Below are 25,376 nucleotides of genomic sequence, written 5' to 3'. Positions count from 1 at the left end.
AAAAAAAAAAAAAAAAAAAAAAAAAAAAAAAAGACAATCATCTGCAAGCTAGGAAGGTACCCTCGCCAGATAAGGGATCTGCCAGCACCTTGGAATTCTCAAGTTCCGGACCTGTGAGAAACAAATGCATGTTGTTTAAGCCACCCATCTATGGTGTTCTGTTGCGGCAGCTCAAACTGACTGAGACACAGCAATGGACGGACTGATCCCCAGTGCCTCTGCATTGCTTCTAGTTTGGTGATGTTGAGGAGTGACCTTTGACACCTTTAAAATCATGAATGAAAAAACTGGTTTATTCACAATGATCCTTTGTGCATGGCTTATGCATCAGGAACCAAACGGCTCCTTGAAGTCATGAAGTGAGTAGATTGCATTTGAAAGAATGATAGCATTGGATACTAGACAAACAGGCCCTTACCAGGACAGAGATTCCAAAACATCTTTGATAGCCCATGCCAAATACCCTACATGTAAAACATTCTACTCGCTGTCTATCAGCCAAAACATCTCTTTTGTAGTCAGGAAATCATATTAGTAACCATGAAGTGATTTACTCGCACACAGCAATTCATAGATTTCAAAGTTTTCAAATCATAATATAACATTCTGATCATGAGATCAATGATTTCCAACTTACATGTGTAGACCAATCCCATCAGAATTATGTAGAAGCCACTTTAAAAAATCTAGATTGCTAGGCTTAGTGCATTAAGCCTCCTGAGAGTGGCCCAGGACTCCGTATCTTTAAACTTGTCAGAAGTTTTTATGTGCAGCCAGGTTGGCAAACTACTAAAATTCATGCTACTTTCTCATGCTAATAAGGTGTAGAAACCAGAGAGGAAGATCATCCACCTCACAGCCCTGTGACTATCCCATTTGGTCTTTGCTAAGCATCCAGCCTTTTGGCTAGGGTTGTTAGTTGAGAGTTCTTGCTCTATGATTTCTTCCTTACTCTGCAAATGGTATCATGAGGAGTTGGGGTTGGGGGAAGGTTTGTATTTATTTTCCCTCTAACTTCTCTAGACAAATCAGCACAATTTCCAAGTTAGAAGGTGCTTTTTCCAATTTCAAGAACTTATGGTATCCTCCTAGTGCTGAAAACCCAGCTGTGCTCTTTCTGCTTCTTACATCATTGCCAGAAATAAAGATCTTGTGATCAAAACTTGGCTGAAAGTTTGATTGATGTCACTTGAGACACACATAGTCTACCCCATCCTTCTATCACCACTGTAGGGTTTTCAAGAGCAACATTTATTTTCTATTGGAGAAAATAAAAGAATGATTTGTTGAGTCCCAGAGAATTATCATGTCTTTGCCGATCAAGGGCACCTGGTGTCTCCAGTGGGTACTCCCTCAAGAATGATAACAACAGAAAGAAAATAACATGTAGAGCACTTAAGTGCTAACTATTGTATAGAAAAATATACATCTATACTATTTTGTCCTCAAACCCACTCTGTGTGATAGGGACTATTATTGTTTAGATTCTTGATTCCATCACTCCACATATTAGCCTCCTCAACCATCCCCAGCTCAGTAAATGATATCATCATCTGCCCTGTTGCTCAAACTTGGAACTTAGAAGCCATCACTGATTCTATTCTTCCTCTCAATCTTACCTTTTTGCTCACCCCATCTGCTTTCTTCTAACCTGTCAACAAGTCCTGCTTCATTTCCCAGGTATTTCTGAAAATTGTCTCTACACTTCAGCATTACCACAAACATTAACACAAGCCACCATCTCTCACCTCCTAACTGGACACCCCACTTCTCCTCTGGATCCCTTCCCAGCCAGTCAGCAAACACCAGTCAGAGGGAACTTTCAAAAAAATAAATTTCCCTGTGTAGAACATTTCAATTGCTTCTGTTAGAAGGAAAAATAAAATCCAAAGTTCTTTCTTCAGTCTACAAGGTCCTGCGTGTTCTGGCCCCAATTTCTCCAACCTTATTCAATGCCACATTCACCTTCCTTAACGCACTTCATCGACACTGGACTTAGAATCCCAAGCACAACCCATGACCTTTCCAGCCACAAGAGTTGATGCCATTCTCTAGAGTCATGATGCTTTTTTTTTTTTTTTATCTTCTCCTGACTGCCTCCTTCTCTTTCTTCCTATCTAAGCATAATTCTTACCACCCCAGAGCATCCTTATTTTGCCCCTCTAACTTTTTCTTTTTTAATCAAAGCATCTTTTTTTCTTTCATGGGATGCATACCCTGAATTATTTTGTGTATTGGTTTTACTTGCTTATCATCAGCTCCCACCATGGAAAAAAGCTTGGTGAGGGCAAAGCATTATTTGCTATGATATTCCCAGTGCACAGCACAATGCCTGGTACATAATAGCTGTCAATAAATATTGGTTCAATGAATGTATAGATGTTCATTTTATAGATGAGGTAGGATTTAGAAACACAAAATAACTTGCCTGGGGTTATCTAACTGGTTGATGGCACAGCAGGGATGTGCACTATGATGAGTCTCATGACAATGCCTATATTATAATATGGAAGCATTCATGTTTCTACCAATGGAGCTACAGATAAATTACCTCTCCTCATTTAGTGCGTTTGTGCTGAGGATCCCCAAATCCTATCATTTAGAATATCCCTAAAAAGAAGATGTAAGAGAAAGAGGCCATTGCATGATTTCCATTATATGAATTAGAAAACTAAAGCATTAATTTGTTGTGTTTTGTCTGATACATGGTCAGTTTTTGAACTGAAGTTAGAAAGCCTTTTCACTCTGAATACGGTTAAACCTCTCACTACACACAATGTGGTACCTAAAGCAGCAATATTAGAATCACCAGGGAGCTTGTTAGAAATAAATCTCAGGATCCACTTCAGACTGACTCAACAAGAATGTGCATTTTTAAAAGACCCCCAAATAATTCCTATGCATATTAAAGATTGAGAAATAGTGATCTAGACCAATTTAAAAGACATGGTTCTCGGCTGGGCACGGTGGCTCAAGCCTGTAATCCCGGCACTTTGGGAGGCCGAGACGGGCAGATCACGAGGTCAGGAGATCGAGACCATCCTGGCTAACACGGTGAAACCCTGTCTCTATTAAAAAATACAAAAAACTAGCTGGGCGAGGTGGCGGGCGCCTATAGTCCCAGCTACTCCGGAGGCTGAGGCAGAAGAATGGCATAAACCTGGGAGGCAGAGCTTGCAGTGAGCTGAGATCTGGTCACTGCACCCCAGCCTGGGCGACAGAGCGAGACTCCATCTCAGAAAAAAAAAAAAAAAAAAAGACACGGTTCTCTACTTAGACCCAAACAGAACCATCAGCACTTCCAAACCCCATGCCAGTTTTCCTCTTAACAAATTGCGGCCCTGGTTTCCCAAACCAATATCCTAAATAGGAAGTAAGCAGACTTCAGACACGGTAAGTCTGCAGCCCATCATAGTTATCATGCACTCTCTAATACCAGATCTCCTGATGTCCTATTCTAGCCCTTTCTACAAGATGAGAAACAGTATCAGCAGGACCATCCAACAAGACATACTGGATTTGGCCTTCTTCTCTGACAAAGAAAAAAAAAGCCCCTTACAAAACTCTCCTCACATGTAAAATAGAGCCTCTCTGAAAAAAATGAGCCACCTGCTAACTCGTAAAAGTGTGTAGACTATTTTACTTCCATGTCCCACCCCTCACTTTTATCTTTGGACTTTCTTCTCCTAATTCTTATGTCTCCAGATTGGCAGGTACAATCATGCCTGGTTCCTAGGTTTGAACACTTAAATCCAAGTTTGAGGCCCCTTCTCCATTTTCCATTGCTGATGTCTTAATCATCTACATCTCCTTTCCTGGTCTTGCTCACTTCAAGTTCAACAACTCCCACTTCATCTCTTTTCATGAGTTTCTTCCATTCTCCATGCAGCCAACAGGTTTTCTACCAAATATGCCCAGGTTACACCCCAAACTAAAAACAACATTTAATAGGAACCTCTTTCTTTCACCATTCAATTACTTGTCCATTTATACATTCATTCAACAAATATTTATAGAGCACCAAGGATATGCCTATTTATTATTTTAGGTCTTGCACTTGTAAAAACAAATATAAATATTATAATAGGGTTGGAATACTGACCTGAGAGAGGCACCAACACTGCCTGCAGACATGAAGAATATCAGCAAAGGAAGACTTTGAGTGGGTTCACCAGGGAGAGAAGTGGAGGAGGATATGCCAGGCAGAGGGAACAGTGCAGGTGAGAACCCAGAGATTTTCAAAAGTCTTAGCCAAAAGTGTAAATGGAGAAATGGAGGAAATATGCATATTCCCTCTACCTCTCCTTCCCTCCCTCTCTTTTCTACCTATTGTTGGGGAGAGTCAGGGCAGGGGAAGAGCCTGAGGGAAGTCCACTGGAACAAAATTCTGGCAGAAAAGAGCAACACACTGTATACACCCAACTTCAGGGGGCAGGTGATCTCATTTGTAAGAACTCCTTTTGTCATCTTCACAAAGTTTTTAGCACAAGAATTCCTCCAGGTATTGTTATATTTCTGTTCCTGATCAGTCTGACTCACAGACAGGCATGATCAAAAGTGCTCACAGGTATATATACACACACTCACACCCTCACTTGGGAATTAACTTAACCACTGCAGGTCACTGTTGCTCCTTGAGAAAGCAATGTTATTTGCATGGTCCCTTATCTGGAAGCCACAGCAATGATAAGACCCTAGTCTGCTAAAGTGTTATCAGAACCTCTAAAAAGGTGTGGTATACCTAAGGACTTGGAATACATACAGGTGGATCCTGCATTGGCCATACTCCTGACATTACATTCCTTGATGTGGGCTGGAAGAAAAACAGCTGATTAGCATTTTCTTTGCCCTGACTGAAAAGGGAGAATCAGAAGTCATGGTGGCTTCAGCAGGCCTTTAGTGGCTACACTGGGAGATTCTCATCAGGAAGAACATGTGGCAGAGTGGCTGAAAGCAGGTGCTCTGGAATCAGGAGATGTTAGAGCTCTAGCCTTGGTGCTTAATAAATCTCTAACTTAAAAAAAAATCACGTAAACTCCATTATTCTCAGTTTTCCTCGCTGGAAAATAGGGATAGTCATACATTCTCCACAGGGTCATAAGTAGATTATGTGAGGTAGTATATTTAAAGCACGCAGTTCAATGAATGGCACATGACCACGATCAACAAGCAGCGGAAATTACTAGCTATGCCTGATGATCAGAAGATCTGCTCAGCCACACTCCTCTCTCTCTCTCTCTCTATCTCTCTCTCTGTCTCTCTGTGTGTGTGGGGTGTGTGTGTGTGTGATGAGTATGGAATGTTAACATTCTGCTCATTTTCTCCACCCTACTTAATTCTTCATATTTCTGTCCCACCCAGAATCCCTCAGGAGACAGTTCATGAATCAGTTTGACCTGGCCTGACCCCATCACTAGAGAGCAAAAGCAAAACCACAACCAAAATGTTCACTCAATGGGCTGAAGAAAGTGTGAGCCGGAGACACAGGAGGAGTAGGACAAACGAAGACCAGAAAGAGCAGCAGGGGGTGAAGTTATGGGTTGAATAAAGTCCTACTGGTTTATAGATAACAATTAAGCTCTTACTCAGGTTTCTAAAAATTTACTCTGATTAATAGATATTAGCAGTCAATATAAAACAGCAAGTTTTACAATATGATGCTCTCTAGTTTGAGGTTGAAGTTAACAGGTAAATTTATGAATTCAACAAGGGCTGAGTTTGAAGTGAGCATGTACGCTGGTCACCAGGACCCTTGAAGCCTGCAGTCAAGATCTGGTCTGCAGCTAGGTGTGTATATGAGTGGCCAAGGCTTGGGGCACAGATTCAATCACTGTGAAGCCAAAAGAGGCTTTAATAAATTAGCCTAAAGCTCACATTATCCTACAATGGCAAGAGATTTGAGGATTCCAAGGATAAATTTTGAATGTATTTACTATAAACACTAATTATAAAGCCAGAAAAGGTCTTATTGGAAAGAAAACACATTTCTATTTCTCACAGCTACATGAGTGTACATAGAGATTAATGTGTGTTCTTTCCTTGAGCAATCATAGATAGAACATGTGTATATATGTGTGTAGGTTTAGCACCTATTCACCTATGTATAGGCACATTGCTATGACGCAGAGCTTAACAATTAGGTAGATTACTTTTATAATTTTTTAAAAGCTATGAATCCAGGATACTTTTTTTTTTTTTTTTTTTTTTTTTTTTTTTTTTTTTTTTTTTTTTTGTATTTTTTTGAGACAGAGTCTTGCTAAGTCGCCCAGTCTGGAGTGCAGTGGCGCAATCTCGGCTCACTGCAAGCTCCGCCTCCCGGGTTCCCGCCATTCTCCTGCCTCAGCCTCCCAAATAGCTGAGACTACAGGCGCCCGCTGCCACGCCCGGCTAATTTTTTTGCATTTTTAGTAGAGACGGGGTTTCACTGTGTCAGCCAGGATGGTCTCGATCTCCTGACCTCGTGATCTGCCCGCCTCGGCCTCCCAAAGTGCTGGGATTACAGGCGTGAGCCACGCCGCCCGGCCGAAGCCAGGATACTTAATGAGTTTTATCTTGCCTTATCTGCACAGTTTTCAGATGATTAACTAAGTCTTTCTTTCCCTTCCTAGGATAGGATAAAGTCAGTTTGAATCTTCCAGAGTTTCAAGCTATGGTTCAAAAAGATCAAGAGCCTAAAAATCTGGGTAATGTCTCCAGGACATGCCCTTGCCCTTCTCCTTCCAGACCAGCCTGACTTTATTTGCTCATCCTAATTTTTTAAATTATGACCAGATCTATCTTGCTGATTACATGGTTTCTTTTTCTCCCTCTTTCCCCCATTTTCCTTGATCTACTTGAAACCACTGTAGTACTTGGTCACTTCTTGAGTTGTCAGCAGGATGATATAAAGCAGACAGAGAGTGTACTAATTGGGGGAGAATAGTACATTTTTAAAAATTTAATAAATTTTCTATTTTGGTGTGTGTTTTCTTTTATAGGCAAGGGAAATGCACTTTTTCCACTGGTAATTGAAGACCTGTACCTCTGACCTCGAATGCCAATTCCAGTCTTCCTGGACTCTGTGCTGTTTTTTTTTTTTTTTTTTTTTTTTTTTTTTTTTTTTTTAATTTGTTTTGTTTTGTTTTGCCACGGATAAAAATGTAGCTGAGTGTACTCCGTGTTAAAGAAGAAATTTCCCTATTGCACCAGAAGGATAGCCCAAACGGCAACAGTCATTTTGTAAGAGCCATTAACCTGGTAGAAATTATGATGGTGTTGATGATGATGGTAATGGTAATGATAATGAGGATGGTGATGATGATAAACAGCAGCAGTGTTGATGAACTGAAGCATAATATGACCAAAAATTTCACTCAGTTCTTTGCATCTATTATCTCATTTATTCCTTACAAAAACCTGTGAGTACACCTATTATTTCTATCCTGTAAGTCAGAATAATGATGTTTAGTACAGATCAGTAACTTGCTCAAGGTCAAAAAGCTAATAAATAGTGGAGTTGAGATTCAAATTTAGATCTCAATAATGCCAGACCCTGTATAATTAACCACTAAATGAGGAGATAAATCATGGACTAAGAAAACCCTTCTTAGCCATTTGACTAAATTACCTTCTTTAGAAGTTTTAGGGATGTGTTTAATTCTAAAACTTAATTCTAGAAATTCTAAAAAAGTTTTCCCAATATTCCAACTTCAAGAGAGAACTAGATCCAGTTTTCTTGGATGTGAATGGATAACAATGAACCAAAACCCATCAAGAAGGAGAGAACAAAACCTTGGCTGTTCATGCAGACCAACAGTTATTCAGGTATTATTCTAACAGTGCCCTAAGTGCTGTCTACTAAGTCCATGTCTGTGCAACAGCTGTGTTTTAATATATCACTGCTTTTCTTTCTGATGGTAATAAATTGTTATGTATCTATCACTTCTTGCAATGATGTTTTACCAAAGTGTTGGCTCTTCTCATTGGTTCTGTGGAGATAGAAAATAAAATAGAAATATTTGGAAGCTAGAAATCACTCCATTATTTCCCTTTATTTTACGAATGCAGGAAAGGGCTCAGAGAAATGAAGTGATTTGCTGAAACCAAAGGCCTTTGTAGCCAATAGCACAGTTTTTGGAGTCAGAATGGTTTTCATCCTAATTTTACCATTTATTGGCTGAGTGATCATGGGCAGGCTACTTAACCACACTGAGTCTCAGCTTCCTCATCTATAATAGGGGATAATAATATTCTAAAATATTATAATTACTATATCAAATTATATACTATTATATAATAATATATTTTACTATACTATTATTTTGTAAATGATAAAATATATTACTGTTATGATAAATTATGGGGTATTGTGTACAAAATACCTAGCATATATAGCACACAGTGACAAATCATCATCACCATAGTCATCCTCATCAATACCCAACAGAACAGAGCCCAGGCTTTAAGCTTTTTAACACTGCCACACCAATCTTTCTATGTGTGTGGAAACGGGTCAAATATACACACCCAGCTCCAGTCCATCTCAGGCTCTCCCTCAAGTTAGGTCAGACAAGGCTTCACTAAAGGCATTCACCAACCAAACATTTGTTAAATAATAAATAGTCACAATGTGAGGCCTGTTAATTTCAGCCTTGACTTTCATTTGTGTTTATAGAACTTAAACAGATTTATGTACTTTGGAAAAGTTGATGTTGTGGGCAACCCTCAGAAAGGATGGATGTTTACAATTACCGACAAGAAGATCTGACACTACAGCACCCCACAGATGGCATCTTGATGAGTGACTTATAGAAACAAAGATTGTCTAACTAAAGTTGGAAGGTTTCAATCATTTAGAAGTTAAATTAATTATGGGCTCTAATGACGTTAACCTAACCTTCACACATAAAGATAACACATAATGAGAAAAAGGCAACCATGGAAGTGAAAGATAAGGGAGAACATAATATAGTCATAATGATAAAATATAAGTCAATCACATTTACTTTAGCTTCCCAGGAAATCAGGTTAATGAAACAGCAAAGAAGTGATTAACGATGATGTGTATGTGGAAGTAAATTGCATAGGATAAAAAAGAAAGGGTCTTAAAGGAGAGTTTGTGCATATTCTACAATGTGACAAGGAAAGAACTCCTGAAACTACATATACTTTACAACCTCCTTGGAGTTACAATTTTGCTTACATTTTCTCTATTACCCTCAAAAATAAAAAAGTCTCAAAGAGACGTGTTAAAATCTATCATGCAAAAGTGCTGCTACAAAAATTTTAAATAGAGAAGTCTTATTCTGGATCTTTCAGGAAAGTCAAAATTTCATAACTGATGTTAATCTAACAGGAACAAAAGTTTGACTAGACTAGTGCTTCTTGACCTTGGCTGTACATGGTAGCAACTTGGGGAGCTTTGGAAAATACAGATGTCTGGACCCCACCCCCAGAGATTCTGATGTAATTGGTTTGGGGTGTGACCTGGACATTAGGATTTTTAAAATCTCCCTGGGTGATTCTCATGAGCAGCCAAGTATGAGAAGCATCTTTCTGGTGAGCTTGTTGAGAGGTAATCCTTTTTCTGTTACCATTAACTTGCAAAGAGTGGCACTAATCAGGCATAAATGTGTGTTGAATAAATAAAATTAAAACTGTCTTTGAAGAATGACCATTCTTTCTATGCTGTTGAGATAATTGCTAGAAAAAAAAATACTACATATATATGTTTAAAGTTCTCATTCACTCTAAAGCATTTGAAACAGGGATCTCTATCACCTCGTAAGAAAAACCTCTCCTTTCCTTCACTATTTTTAGCATCAACTTTCACATCAAAATTCAATCATAAGTTTGCATATAAATGCAATGCTTTTACCCATTTAGAAAGTATTGAATACTTACCAGTAAATAACTAGTCATTGGGCACAAGACGCTAAGCAAAATATTCACGGTCTATTTGCCAATATAGATGAGTAACCAGATCATTTGTAATCAGTGAGATAAGTGATATCATCAGAGAAATTTGGTGTACAATGGCAGCCTATGAGAGGAGGCCTACAGTCTGGGGAGACCTGGTAAACTTCCTGGACAATGTCACACCTACACTAAAAATAAGAGAGTAAGAGTTAGTCAAGCAAAAGGTTACTGTCAGGGAGAGCTCTGGGAAGAAGGAATTCCATGTCTGAAGGCCTCGACTGCCATGGCTTCCATGAAGATATAAAAGAACTCCAGTAGTATTAGAGCCTATGCTAAGAAGGTTGTGTAAGAGCTGAAGGGAAGTGGTGTGCAGGGAAGATAGCGAGCAATGAGGCTGGAGAAGTAAGCAAGGCCCTGCCAGATTGTGTAGGCACTGAAACTATCTTAATATTCAACCTTTTGCCCTTAAATAAAGTGGCAGGTAGGTTGGTCATTCATTTTCATGTGGGGAAATAACAAAACTGGATTTGAGGTTTTTGAGGGCCATTTTTTGCTGCAAAGTGGTGAATATATTGAATAGAAAAGGACTGGAGACAGAAAGATCAGTTCAGAGGTGAAAAATGATAATAGTCTATTATAGAGACTCAGCAGCAGGGATGGAGAGAAACAAGCATATCTTAGTCAGTAAGATAATGACAGAGTTGATAACTGATTTGAGAGAAGATAAAGGGCACTGAAGAGTCTCAGGTGATGTGCAGGCACCCGGTTCAACCAGCTTCACAGAACACAGAAAGATATGCATATTTGAAAGCCTCTGTTTTGCATAGTTAAGAGTTCAAGATGTAGACAGGATATCCAAGCGGCAATAGCCATAGGCAGTTGGTCTTATGGGCCTTATGGCCCTTAAGGGAAGATACTATATTGGCAGGTATGAATTTAGGGAACATCAGCATGCAGATGGTAACTGAGGCTACAGGGTAAATGAGCATCATGCCTGACAAGTTGGAAAAGAGAACTCAGACAAACATCAACTTTAAAGAAATGGGCAGAGGAATAAAAGCAGAAAAGAAAATCAAGGGTGGACAGACAGGAAGAAGGAACATGAATCAGGGAGCAAGATGGATGAGAATCAAGGAAGAAGAGTTTCAAGAAGGAAGGTGTGGCCAACAACTCTATAACAAAGATCCTGACTCCATTTTTCGAGGTTGGACTGCCCAGGTCTTATTTATGTGTCTGTCTTTATTCCTAACCCAGAGACTGGCATAGAGCATGCAGGGAATGAATATGCCATCTGTGACATCCCTGGGTAGAATGAGACAAAGCTGGAACAGGGATATCAGAGGAAGTCAAATCCAGCACTTATCATTCTTTTGTCTTGAAACCATGGACTTGAGAAGAAGCAGGAGGGGAATGTATTTGGCTGATATTTTAGTAATTGCTTCCTTCTTTTAAAAAAAGATGAACAAAAAGTAATATCTGGCATAGCATATGTTTTGAACTTCAAAGTTTGTAAAATGCTTTCACAACATTGCCCGACATTCAGCCTCAAAACAACATTGTTGGATAGAAATAGTTACTACTTCCCACATTATAGATGCAAAAACTGAGATGCATGAATGTTGAGTATTTTGCTCAGGGTCATGCAAGCAAGTTGCAAATATAACCCTCAAAAAAATTTTTTTACTATACTGTACAGTAGCATAAAATTATCATGTGCCCATTCTCTCTGGATTGATTTCCCTTCTGCCTTTCTCAATTTCTTCTCTTTGTGCTTGCATGCCCTAGAAAGAAGTTGAGGGCCTCATTTGTACAATGCTGAGCTTTTTCCACATGCAAGGAACAAGGCTGACATAGTTCACTGAGTAAACATGAGCAGCAAGTGGCAGTGATTTATGCTAGACTTGCAAACTTCTGATTACCAATCCACCACCTGCTATGTAAACAGGTGTAAACTAAGATTTAATCAGCTTACATAACACGGTAAATAATTTAATCTTTCCTCAGCATGGTGCTTGTGAATGTCAACGTTTAAGCCCAAACTGATGCTGACATTGTGATGCAAGCATCCACTTTCTCAGTCAGAAAAGCTGTGTCCAAAACTGTCCCTCAAACCCAGAACTCCACCCAGAGTTCTGGGTGGAGGCCTCATTTTTTCCCAACATAAAGCTGAGACATGGCCCAGAAAACTGGTGATGATCTTGCTGTCTTTAATTCCTCCCGGTCCTGAGACATTTCTCTGACCCCTGGTCATTTATTCTTCATGGCACTATTCTGCAGATATCTGAGGTGGCTGCTGGTGTGTGAAAAAAGAGGCAAGACTAGAGAGGAAAAAAGCAAGAAAACAGTAGCCTTCAGGGTAACTGTAGTAACGTTTTCACTTGAAGATTACCTGGGTACTCACTGCCTGTGCAAATTGCCTCTAGATGCTATGAAAATCACATGCAAATATGCTCTTGGTTGTCAAAAACTGTTTACTGCATCTGCTAGAGACCATAGAACCAGGGAGTGTTGCCTCCTATGAATTTTTCATCAGTATTGTTTATGTTGTAATCAGCCTGGCCCTTCCCGCTGGTGGAAAGGGCAGGGTATGGGCTTGCTCTTCCCCTCCCACTTATGAGCCTGGGCCTTTTCTAGAGTGGAAGGCCCTGGGAGAGGCCATTGCTCTATTGGCCAAATGTTAACATGGTTGAGAGATCAACTAGAGAAAGGGTAAATGGGAGTCAGATAGCTTCCTGATTTTTTTTCTGTCCCTTTAGACCATCCTAGCTTACAAGAAAAGGTTGTATGCCCCGGCACCACTGGTAATACCATGGCTAGGATTTTGTTAGTTCAAAAACAAAATCTTAAAAGAATACATATTGACAGGCTTTGAACTAATGTAGCTAGGTAAGTGCTAGGTAAGAAACAGATTTGGTTTCTCCTGTAGCTACATAATTTATGGTAGAGAAAGAACAGCTACTATTTCCTAAATGCAAGGAGTTTCTTTTCCTGAAAGTTTTTTGTTCACTCAGAAAAAGTTTCTTTTTCTGAAACCATTTATTGAGTAATTGGCACAAGCCAGGCACTTGGCTGGATACTGAGTTAACCTTGAGTTAGATATTGAGTTGAAGGTTGAATTATCTTTCAACTCAATACTGATGCAAGCATTATTCTAAACTTAAAAGGATAAGAAGGAAACCTAGAAGAAAGGAAGGAGACCAAGACCCAAAGAGTTAAGTAATTTGCCTGAGGTTACTCAGCTGATAAAGGGGGGATGAGGATTTGAACCCCAAGATGTCTCTAGTGGAAGCCCTTCCTCTTAAATTACATTATAAAGTTTTGTTCTTTCAGATCCCCACGACATTGGAAGAAAAGTGTTTCTGGCCACAGGTCTAGGAGTGCACATACTTAAAATTCAGGAAAGAGAAAGCAGAAAGACATAATAACAATATTAATAGCCAAAATGAGTTGAGTTTTATATTTTTAAAATAAATTTACTGAATGTTATGTTTTATTCATATCATTAATTTAGTTCCTACATCAGCCCTAACTGGTAGATATTTTTTTTTGTTATCATCATCCCCTTTTTATAGAAAGAAAATTGAGGCAGAGAAAGGAATTTTCCCAATATCCACAGCTCATAAGGGTCTGCGCTGGGGACCAGGCCAGGCCTGCAATTGTAAACTGGACTGACGAGTATAGGCCAGCACAGAGTTGGATTCAGGTGACACATACAACACTTGGGACGCTGCTAACTCTTACTTTCAAGGAAAGCGATAATTAGGGCAGAAATTATTTTAAAAAGTACCCAAGTGAGACTGTGGGATCTTCTATGGCAGAGAATACATTTACATAAAGCACAGCAGGTTACCTGCCTGTCATGACTGGAGAATATAGTCCTGCAGGTAAAGAGAGATCATACAGAAAAACAAACATAACAAGCAGCGAGGTAGGTAGAACTCCAAAGACCAGGAACAATTCAACTTACTTCCTGACTTTACCGTCTGCACTTTCTGCCACATAGTACCCTGGTTTGCATTCATATTTGCAGATGGTGCCCACGTCGTGGTTGTCCTGGAGGCAGTGAGGCAGGAGCAAGTTGGCATTCAGAATAACAGGGGGAGCATCACACTCCAACTTGCAGTAGACTTCAGGGAGAGACCAGAGACCATCTTCAAGACATGTCAGCCATGGGCTCAGTCCTGACTCCAGGAAAGAGAAGCACAAGATGCTCAGAACAGAGAGCCCAGAAAGATAATCATAGCAGATGAAATAAAAACCTCTCAACTTACTGGTGTCTTTCAAAAGTCACATTATTCTTTCTTGAGTAGCATCTCAAAAATCCCATATCAAATGTTTGTCCTACATATTTTTACTTATAGAGCATCCAGTGTGATGCTCTTACATAAAACAGAGGTCAGATAAATCTTTCTTGACCCAAATGAAAGAAGGGCTACCAACTAAATCATTACTTCTTTTCCTACCTACAAATAATAAAAAATATAGCAGTGATGGTATCATGGAAAGCATTAAAATAATAATAGATGATACTTTTATAGTGCTTATTATATGCCAGGCACTGTTCTAAGCATTTTACATGTATTAACTTGTGTAAACTTCAAACCTCAAACAACCCTATGAAATAGATCCTATTATTATCCGCTATTATGCAGATGAGGAGATTGGGGATCGGTAACTTGCCCGAATTAGTAAGGGGCAGAATCAGGGTTTGAACAGAGGCAGTTTGGATACAGAGTTCTGTGTTTAAACACTATACCATATGCCTTAGTATAATTCATGGTTTCTCCAAATGCAATCCATGAACTACTCACCATAGCATCATTATCTCACCCCAGACTCACTAAGCAAGAATCTCTTGGAAAAGGTTCAGGAATCTGCAATTATAGCAAGCCTCCTCAGTCATTATTAAGCACATCAAAGTCTGAGAAGCCATCAGTTAGAGCAGGCTCCACCCTATCTTTACCTCTAACCAGCACTAAAGCCAGGGACAAATTCACACATTACTCAAAGGATGGTTGTTAAATATTAAATTTCAAAATGTGCACAATAGACTGTATCTTGATTATGAATATTATCAGGACAACCATTCTAGTAGGCTTGCCTCTGGGGTACACATCATCAAACAAAAATAGAGGAAAGTCTAAGATTCCTTCATTCATGAGAACCTGAGGCAGTGCATCCTTTCAAGTAGTTGGGGACAAAGAGTGGTGTTGCCCTTTGGGACTTTTCTGGAGTTATCAGAAGATGGTGACACAGTGGAGTAAATGGGAAAGGTGTTGGAGTGATGAAAAGAGTCCCAAAGTACCCTCAAGAGTGAGGGATGGAAAAGAACTTGCATACAGTTCCTGGTTGACCAGACAATACCTTGCAGCTTGGCTGGTGGGACACAAGAGATTGAGCAGCGTTTCAGAAAGTTGGTTCCCTCTGAGCAGGAGAAGTTTGCATAGTTCACCAAAGACAGGTTGGGAACACCACAGTCCACGGGAAGGCAGCTCACATTCTGGTCCCAGTGCCCAGAAGAACATGTGAGCAGAATTTCCTTCTAGAAACAGAGAAATTGCTTCTGTCAAAGTCACAATAAAAAACGTATCAGAGTAGTTTCCAGGCTTTAGAAGAGTCTCGGTGATTATCTGTCTAAACATTTAAAACAGGACAAATTATTTTGCCTTTCTCCCTCTTCAGGCCTCATTGTTTTAATATACATTCTTACAATACTCTGTATGATGCTGATAAAAGAAGGCTGCTAGTGCCAGAGAATCATGACATGGCAAGACTCCTTCAGGCCATCTCTGTTGTCTGCTTTCCAGTTGCTCCTCCAGACCTGTTCTCAACTCTTCTCCGCCCTGCTCTGGTCCAGGGAAACTGACCCCAGTGGATTTCATGCCTCTGACTTGTAGTTGCATTCAGATCCAGGACACAGTGTCAGGAGCCTGGAGAGGGAGAGGAGAAGAGGGAGGCCAGGGTGCTGATTCTCCCCACTCTCTCCCAAGGGTCACTGCAGATTGGCTGCATCTTCTGGAAGCCTGCTCCACACAGTTTCTGCTCCTTCTTCCTGTGATTCTGCACTCCTAAGGTAAACCTTTCAGGCCTAGGGGTGATAACTGAGCCCCTTCACCTGGGATACTGCACCATCTCCTTGTGATTTTCCTATATCCTGCCTGCACATTTATGAGTGGTCCCTTGATTAAATTCTCTCACATTGCCCACTTTTGAGTATGTCATCTGTCTCCTGCTGGCACTCTTATTAATAAGCCAACTGATAATGCTACTGAAAATAATTACCTCCACTGGGAATGGTGCTGAGAGTTAATGCATACAAGGCATCTTCTAAACCTTGTAGTTAAATGTGAGAGATTCTAGCCATTTCCTAGGGCCTGCCATTTCAGTAAGGCAGCCCTAGAGCATACTGCTACTAATTCAATGAAGACATATTTATCGAGCACCTAGAAGGGCCAGGTCCTGTCTTAAACAAGATATCCTCCAGGAACTAAAAATCGACCAGGCAAGCAAATCTCATGTTGAAACAATGATTCAAAAACATGTGAAGGGGAAGAATAGAAAGGAGAAAAGAGGGAGAAAGGCAGAAAAGAAAGTAAAGAAGGAAATGTTAAGAGCTACATTTTTGTTTGTTATATCCTATCCCCTTCTGTAATGGTTAGAAAGAATGCCATATAAAGACTGCAAACCATAAAACAGAAGTAGAAAACTGAGATCAAGAAGAAAGAAAACATAAATATGCAACAATAAAGTCATATTGTATAATGCATGCTCCTGTGTGATGGTACAACAGGAGCTGGAGGAAGAACTGCCATCCTCGGCCAGGGAGGACAGCATGTAGAAGTTCCACAGAATAGGTAATACAGGGTTGGCCTTTGAAAAATGATCAGGACTTCCCAGCAGTACAGGGGGAGGTGGGAGAAGAAGGTGTCTAGGGTTGGGGGAATGTAACAAGCTAGGACCTGGAGACCTAGAAGCTTATGACTTGTTTGAAAAACGCACAGACAACATTGTAGCTACTGGATTATCAAAGGTCAAAGACAGAAAGGGGAGTCTCTATGGCTGAGCCAGCCATCCTGCCAGGAAATCACAGTGGCACCAAAGCCACAGGTAAAATGACTGCTGAAGGCACCTGTCACCCCCGACACCAACTCCTGGCTAGCTGCTCCTTCCCGCTTCCCAATGTTTCCCTGTTGTTTGCCAGAAGGACCCAATTCAAAGCCAGACACATTTTTCTGTTTAGTTTCGGTTCTTGTGTCAACAAAAAGCAAACATCCCCACTGTCTTGTGATCACGAGCAGGGATTGTATAATTTCCTTCATGGGGCCAGCCTCAGGTGACAGCACGTTTGGTCAGCTGGAGAGTGCCGTTGCTGACTGCGCCATGTGGTTGGCAAACAGTGAGCTCCCACCCTTCTCCCAGCCCAGATGCTGCCCCTCACTCACTTAACACAGCATGCAAGTCTGGCTCTAATTACAACGAGCCACTATCACTTAAAGAATGCCTCTCCAGACTGGGGGCAGTGGCTGACATCTGTAATCCCAGCACTTTGAGAGGGCGAGGTGGGCAGATCGTGAGGTTGGCAGATCACGAGTTTGGCAGATGGAGACCATTCTGGCTAACACAGTGAAACCCCGTCTCTACTAAAAATACAAAAATTAGCCGGGCATGGTGGCATTCACCTGTAGTCCCAGCTACTCAGGAGGCTGAGGCAGGAGAATCGCTTGAACCCGGGAAGTGGAGATTGGGAGGTTGCAGTGAGCTGAGATGGTGCCACTGCATTGCAGCCTGGGCAACTGGGTGACAGAGCAAGACTCTGTCTCAAAACAAACAAACAAACAAACAAACAAAGAATGTCTCTCAAAATCTGCATATATTGCCTGGTGTTTCTCCTGTCTCTGTTAGGTATTGTCCATTTTGTTTTGAATTTGCTTCTAATTTTAATGCATTAAACATGTTGTCTTTTCTTCTTTCCCCTTCTTCACCTATCACATGAGTAGATTCAGTCCCTGCATTTTTTTCCAGTCTTTTTATTTCTTTTCTGGAGTGGACATTCCTTTGCCTGAGTTGAGTGAAGAACAGGTAATAAGGGCTCTGCCGTCCTGACTAAAGCATCACAGACCAAGAAGTTGGTGCCTCAAGGTATATTAAACCTGTTTCTCTCCAGGCAGAAACCAAGCCAGCTGAAGCCAAAGTGCACACCTTTAAATCCTGACATCTCTAAGCAAGTGAAATTCTCCCACAGGTTCCCAACCTGTTAAGCAATCAATTGGCACAAAATAAAAAAAAAAAAATCAACTCTTGTAAATCACTGATGTCTAGTTAACAGTTGTGTGTCCACTCTTTCCTTATGAGACCACATCTTTCTGTTTTTTTTCCCTCGAGCACCATCCTCTCTTCCCTAGGGGATCCTTTTTCTATTTTATAATATGGTCATGTTTTCTAATGGCTGATATCATGTTTAAAATTTCTCTGTAGGGAATCGAAGACTCTCTAAAGGAAGGATGGAAAACAAAATTCTTAGTTGAGAATACATGATCATGTCATAATACTGACAACGGTTAGAGTGCTATGTACCTATCATTTTGCTAAAAGCATTTACATTATTTCCAGTCATCATCATAACTCAATCAGGTAAGCACCCTGTTCTAATCATTTTAAAATGTGAAAACAAGCTTAAAGAGATTAATTTGTTTTGCTTATTTTTTAATCCAAAGTTACACATCTTATATACAGTGGAGCCAAAATTTAATTCTGATCTGTCTCCTGAGCTATCCTGTTAATCTACATATTCTACTACCTCCAGACCAGCTTGAAATTCTGAAAATGGTGCTGTAGAAATTTGAAATGAAGCTTGTAGAAATTTGGAAAATTTGGCCAGAGTTAGAATCATGACAGAATCTCTGCCTCAGTAACAGCTTTAATGCTTCTGGGGAGAAAATCAGGTTCTATTTCTTCAGTCTTTTTGTTGGAGGGTTGTTGGGGGGTGGGTGGACAGTGTGAACCACAGACATGCTGATTACAACGGATCTTTCCTGAAAATTACAGACAAGTCTGAACTTTGGCATTCTCATCTTAAAGGTAAAAGGAAGGAAAATAATTTCTGATAGAAAGACAAACAAGGGAGAAGAACAGAATAAGCACTCCCATTTACTGCCCACCTTAGGAGAAATTTAAAACCCACTCAATCAGCACTGTACATACTTTTATATACCTTGCATTTCTATTAAGCCATCCTTCTTTCTGCTTGTTAGAGCCCCCATGTTTTCCTTTCAAATGGCTTAAAAACATCTGCTCTTTCCCTGTGGAGCCAGAGAGAAGAGCATGAATACCCACCCTTCCCAGGAACTTGGTCCTGGTGATCATGATCTTTCAACTCACCTGCATGGGCCTGATGTACTGCCCACCGCTGGCCTGAAGGGCAAATCCCCTTTGACAAGTGATAGCACACTTCATGAGACCTGGGCCTATAGAGGTACAGTTCACCACATCGGCATGATCAAGCAGCAATGACGGACAGCTGTCCTGCTTCCCACAGGGCTGATGGACACAGCTGGGATGAGAGAAACAGAAGCATCTTAGGACTCGTTGAGAACCAGTAAGGAGCGGCAATGACTTTGCAGCTCCGTCTGGGAGGGCTCCTAAACCGGAGAGAACAATTTTCTCCAAAACTGATATTTAACTCATCCCATTTTTTCTCTACTACCCAACATCATGCAGCAAATAACAAACATAAAAACTAACAGCTAACAAGTAACAGTTAGCTGAATTTCTATGGCTTTTTCTTCCAGAAGGATCAAATGGTGATGAAATGAGGTGGAGAACATATTCCGAGAGTTCTGCAATGAACTCTTTCTGGTTCAGAAATGAACAGATCATGGGATGATACTCAAAATATTTAACAACCAGTATTGTTGGGTCTCAAGCAATTAGAACAAATCCAGAACAAAGCTCAGGAGTGAAACCTGAAGGCCCCTAGTTATGTCAGGCATCAGTCTTTCAAATGTTTGATCACAAGGTGACACAGAAGGCCACGTCTGAAGGACCTAGGTTTCTGAGATGACAGAAAGGCAACACCAATTTACCGATTGGTATGGAAATATTTTGACAACTGCTAAAGCCATAGCAGTACATACCACTGAAGAGTAGCACAGACTCAGCAGAAATGGAACCGATTACTGGAAGAGGAAACTCACACATCTTGAATCCATGTCCCATGCTTAACTTATGCTAGATGCTTCCACAGACATCCTCTCAGCAGAGAACTGCTGTCTTGGATTGCCAGGGCCAATCTAGACTCAGCCTGGACCATAACAGCAGCAAGAATACACTGGAGCAAAATGAGTGTCACCCTCTTGCCATGGCAGAACCATAGAGGTTAATAATGAGGGCATTAGCCTCAGGCTCTCTGGAACTGAATCCTGGACCCATCATTTACCACCTGTTTGATTTGGAGTGAGTTATTCCCAAGTGTTTCAGCTTCTTCCCCTATAAGATGGGGATAATTATGGCAACCTCACAGAGTTGTTATTCCTCTACTGCTTCACTGCAAAAGGCCTCAGTGTTCTGTTTGCTGTTAGTCACCCCATTTTTTTGTTCTCCCATTTCAGTACCTTTGCTCAATTTGTTGAGATTTCTACAAGGCCTTCTGCTATGGTTTGGGTATGGTTTGTCCCCAAAAAACTCATGGTGAAATTTGATTCCCAATGTGGCACTATTGGTAGGTGGGGCCTAGTGGAAGGTATTTGGGTCATGAGGGCAGATCCCTCATGAATGGCTTAGTGCTGTTCTCATGGTGGTGACTGAATTAGTTCTCACTGGAATAGGTTAGTTCCCATGAGAGCGGGTTGTTATAAAGTCAGGGTGCCTCTCAAATTTTGCACCTTTGCATGTGTTTGCTTCTGCTATGTATGACACAACAAGAAAGCTGAGCAGATGCCAGCGTCATGCTTCTTGCACTTCCAGGACTATAGAACTATGAGCTAAATGAATCTCTTTTCTTTAAAAATTTCCCACAATCAGGCATTTGGTTATAGCAACACAAAATGAGCTAAGACACCCTCCTTCTCAAAGTCCCTTCAGATGCCTTCTTCCTTTGAACTTCCCAGTGAGATTTAAAAAATAACTCACTTCTAGCATTTCTCTTGCTTTATCTTGTGTTATAGTTATGTATGCATTTTCTCATGCTTTAATTAGTGAATTAACTTATTTATCCTTTTATTCACAAGGTAATCAGTATATGAGCGTCTTCTAAATGCTCAATGTCCCAACCAGATTATGGACATTTTGAAGAGGAAAACTGACTCTTACCCACTTTACATTAAACACATGACTTGCTGTAGTCGACACAATAAAAATTTGCTAAATTAAGATTGTTCGTGTTATAAACAGCAAAGTCAGTCCTTGGCTATCAAAATGAGAAATTTGTTAAATTTTATAATGACAAATAGGGATCTGAAATGTGAAAATATCATTAAACACTGATTCAACCATCTTTCTCCACTCATTCATTAATAAGCATTTAGTGAGCACTTTCTGTTTGGAAGGCATTGATCTGAGTACCAGTGGTGTAAGAACCATGCTCTTAGGGAATACATAGTCTAGTATGGAAGACTAACAAGATATTTTCTTGCTCTTGATGTTGTTGTCCCTGGTGCTAATTATTAGCCCAAAAGATATGACTACTATGAATCTTGTCATCAGTAGTGTGCTCTGTTTCCCCCTGAACTGTGTTAGTGGTCAACTATTCTATCAAAGAGCTAGGCAATGATATGAGAAAGTAGAATAAACATCATTGAATATGCACCTACTACCTTGAAATAATTGAGTCTTGAATTAAAAAGCACTAGCCCCAAAAGGATAGATTCAAACTAAACATGCTAAATTTGTTGACCCTGCTCTTATGGCTTTGAGATTTAAATCATATGCCAATGATACTCTCATTCCTTTTATCTATGTTTACTATGTATAAGTTGGAAGAATTGGAGGTGATCGGTGTGAAGAAAATGTTTTCACAAGTTTAAGCCCTGGTTATTTCCTGTGATGATGAAGTATCCATTCTGAGACCTGATGAAGGAAGAAAAATATAAGGTGGGGGTTGTTAATGAGTCAGCCCCAATTCCCCAAATTCAATGCTGATATGCAATGTAGGAAATACATTTTTGTCTCCAAATATTTATTTAATCTATCTGACAAGGAAGCTAAAATCTGACTATCCTTTATGAAATGTGATCATGATGCTTCATTAGTGATGCTAAAGAACTCCTAGTTCTCTAGATGCCACATGCCACGGATGTTCCAAACGTAATCTCTTCTTCGGCATGCTAAACAGGAAGTACTGGAAAACAGAGAGTCATTAATACTCTCATCCACATCAGTTTATTGGAAATAAGTTAGGGTGAAAAGAGCAAGTGCTGTTTTGAGTGACTTCATCCAATTAATCCATGCCATCATTGAAGACAAATACATGTTGAGACAAGACACAAAACAAATGCTCTGAACGAGCCTCCCTCCATCAAAATGGGAACTACTATTGTTATGACTGCCAGTGTGAGAAGTCCATCCAGCAGGAGCAGCAAGGGAAGAAGAATGAGACAGGGGAGAATATGAGAGGGGAAAGTGGCATGAAATAAGACCAACACCAAAAAAAAAAAAAAAAAAAAAAAAAAGGACCAAACCCAGACCTGTTTATGAAGTGAGAAATGGTTTTAGGGCAGCTGCTGCAAATTCTTTCACTAGCTTATATTTCCATTTGCTTCCTTTTTAAGGAATTTGTTTTATGAGGATGGAGTTTGTCAGGTCGTTAGCTTCTGATGGCATCTGGTACCAATTGTAGACTTCTCTCCCTTGCACCCCAACCCCAAAAGCCCTTTTGGGTTTCTCTTCCACTACAAACACTGCTTCTCTGAGTGAGGTTGTTATGTTCTCCATTATCCCACCCTCCCAGTACATTCTCCTCTCTAACTAATGCTACATCAGTACTAAAAGTAATTCATCTTAAAACTCAAAAGCTTTCCTCTTATGGTCTTTGGACAAACCTTACTGAAAGTGGCAGAAGTGAAACCTTACAATGCCCCAGAGAAGTGGGAAGTTAGGTATTTATCTTGGTTTGACATACAAGGAAACTAAAGCTGTTTGGAGACTGGCTGGAGGCCACACAGCGAGTCAGAGGAAAATCCTCAGGCTGGATCTCAGAGCCCTCACTCTCAGGGCCAGCCTAGACCACCGGGCCATCTCCCACGGGATGAGATTGCTTTCCTGTTGCTTTCTTCCCAATTCAGGAGCTAGCAGCAGAGGCCAGAGTGAGCCAAGGAGCTCCTCAGCAGGGTAGGCAAGAGAAAAACATAGCATATCTAATAGTCCCATAGTTTTGAGCAGTTCTCTTTTAAATAACAGTAAATCAGGTGATGATATTTGTCCAGCTGCCACTGTCTGCACGATGCCCTGCCCAGTGTGCATCCTCTTTTGGCAACACCCTCTCTCTTTCCATCTATGTTTCCAGCTCTTTCCCCACCCCATTACAATGTGTTCTCAGGTAAGAATATGATGTACCCAGTCAGATGTGATTCGCAGGTACTTCCATCTTAACAAGAGTCAGTGTTTTAAGCCAAATGATTTTTTCACAAGGGAGGTTTAAGTCAGTAGGTCTTTACAAATCACACCACGTGGATGACCACCTACACATAACCCTAGCTTTGCTCTTTGCCTCTCCACTCTGATAAGCCTCGACTCTCTTTCTGCTGGTCTTCACTTCCAATGCCATTGTGTTATAAGGTTTTAAAACATGCTTTTGGTTGAGGAATTTCTGTTCAAAATGTATGTTAACCTTTGGCTATCGACCTCTTGTACAGAACCTGCCTGTGGACACCCAGGCACAATCCTAGCAATGCCCTGCAATAGTGATGTGTGTTTTTCCCTTGCTAGTTGTGTACGTGAATGATGCTTGTACTTGGGAAGCCTCTGCTGGCACAATCCCTTAAGAGTGGCCTCTTATTCCATGAGGCAGGCTTTACCATAGCTGTGCATGAGACTCACTTAGGAAGCTTTTACAAACATTTACTCCTGCTCTATCCCCTGAAAATGTTGATTCTGTAGGACTGCAGGGGGATTCCAGAATTTGATATTTATAAGTTTCAAAGTGTCGATACTCACTAGGAGTAAAGCTCAACCCCATAAAGATCTAGAATATATGTAACCTGAAAGAGATGTCAATAAATTCTATAGGCCAAGACTGACTCCAGAAGGAGACATTGGCCTCACTGTTTCATCATTATGTTTTATTATATTAAACTCAAATTATCACAAAGAAGTCATGAGGTAGATCAAAAGCATAAAACATATCCCCTGTTCTGAAGAAACTTTGAATACAGCTGAAGAGAAAAAAATAATTAAATCATGTATTACTGCTTATAAATTCATGGCTATTTCTGAGAAAGTTTTATTATTGAATTTGATGTGACTTTAATGAATGAATACAATTTGGAAAGGCAAGAGATGTCTGGAAAGGTTTCTCCAGTTCTTTACAGACAGAACAAAGGAAAAGCAGAAATCTCAAAACATGGATAAAAACATCATTTCCCCTAAAACTGTGAACTGAAAAGAATTCAGTTTGTGCAGATCTCTTAAATCCTAACTAACAACTTTAGATAATTCTATACTGAAAGGAGTCAACCTTTATATCTGAAGACCGACTTAGGGGTAGGTTCAGACTTAGGGGCAGGTTCCCAAAGTCTTCCTACATCTTTCAATAGTTAGCGAGGAACAGGGTAAGGTAGACACCAGAAAACAGACATCATTCTTTGCAAATAGAGTGGCCAGCCCCACCAACAAACTTTCCAAGAACTGTCCCCCAGAGAATGCCAAACCAGGCAGCTCTTTTAGTCATCCATTTTTTGAGACCATCGCAGGGACATTGGCACAGCTTCCAACCCAAGTCCATATGTGCGGAGCTCAGTAATTCCTAACAAATAGGCAAAGTCCTGTTATTCTGCCTACAGCTGCCCTAAAGCTTTGGTTCAAGGTTCCCCTGAGGGTCTGAGCCAACCTGAAAGAACTTCAGAAGGTTACATTACTTCAGAGTCGGTCAGAATCAGTACTAAAATCATTTTTTCTCCTATGTAAGAATGTGTGAAAGATTAAAGACCCCATTTCCTGACTGTGATGGAGGTGGGGGAGGGTGGGCATTTAACAATCATTTTAGGCCGGGCGCGGTGGCTCAAGCCTGTAATCCCAGCACTTTGGGAGGCCGAGACGGGTGGATCACGAGGTCAGGAGATCGAGACCATCCTGGCTAACATGGTGAAACCCCGTCTCTACTAAAAATACAAAAAACTAGCCGGGCGAGGTGGCGGGCGCCTGTAGTCCCAGCTACTACGGAGGCTGAGGCAGGAGAATGGCATAAACCCGGGAGGGGCAGCTTGCAGTGAGCTGAGATCTGGCCACTGCACTCCAGCCCGGGCGACAGAGCAAGACTGTCTCAAAAA

General features: G+C 40.6%; 1 protein-coding gene across 3 annotated transcripts in view; it reads right to left on the bottom strand.

The window, feature by feature from the left end:
- The window catches only part of PAPPA2 (pappalysin 2), a 310,433-nt gene that overhangs the window by 68,682 nt on the left and 216,375 nt on the right, over window positions 1-25,376 (bottom strand). For all 3 annotated transcript variants that reach the window (XM_017891696.1, XM_017891697.1, XM_017891698.1), the window contains exons 15-17: window positions 19,276-19,447; window positions 15,262-15,439; window positions 13,865-14,078 (exon numbers count right to left, since the gene is read on the bottom strand). In XM_017891696.1, coding sequence (XP_017747185.1) covers window positions 13,865-14,078; window positions 15,262-15,439; window positions 19,276-19,447 — 564 coding nt within the window. The remainder of the gene's footprint in view (window positions 1-13,864; window positions 14,079-15,261; window positions 15,440-19,275; window positions 19,448-25,376) is intronic.

This window comes from Rhinopithecus bieti, unplaced genomic scaffold, assembly GCF_001698545.2.
Source record: "Rhinopithecus bieti isolate Rb0 unplaced genomic scaffold, ASM169854v2 scaffold_20101, whole genome shotgun sequence".
Lineage (NCBI taxonomy): Eukaryota > Metazoa > Chordata > Mammalia > Primates > Cercopithecidae > Rhinopithecus > Rhinopithecus bieti.
The sequence above is the reverse complement of the archived record's forward strand: the minus strand, read 5'-3'. Positions and strand labels throughout refer to the sequence as shown.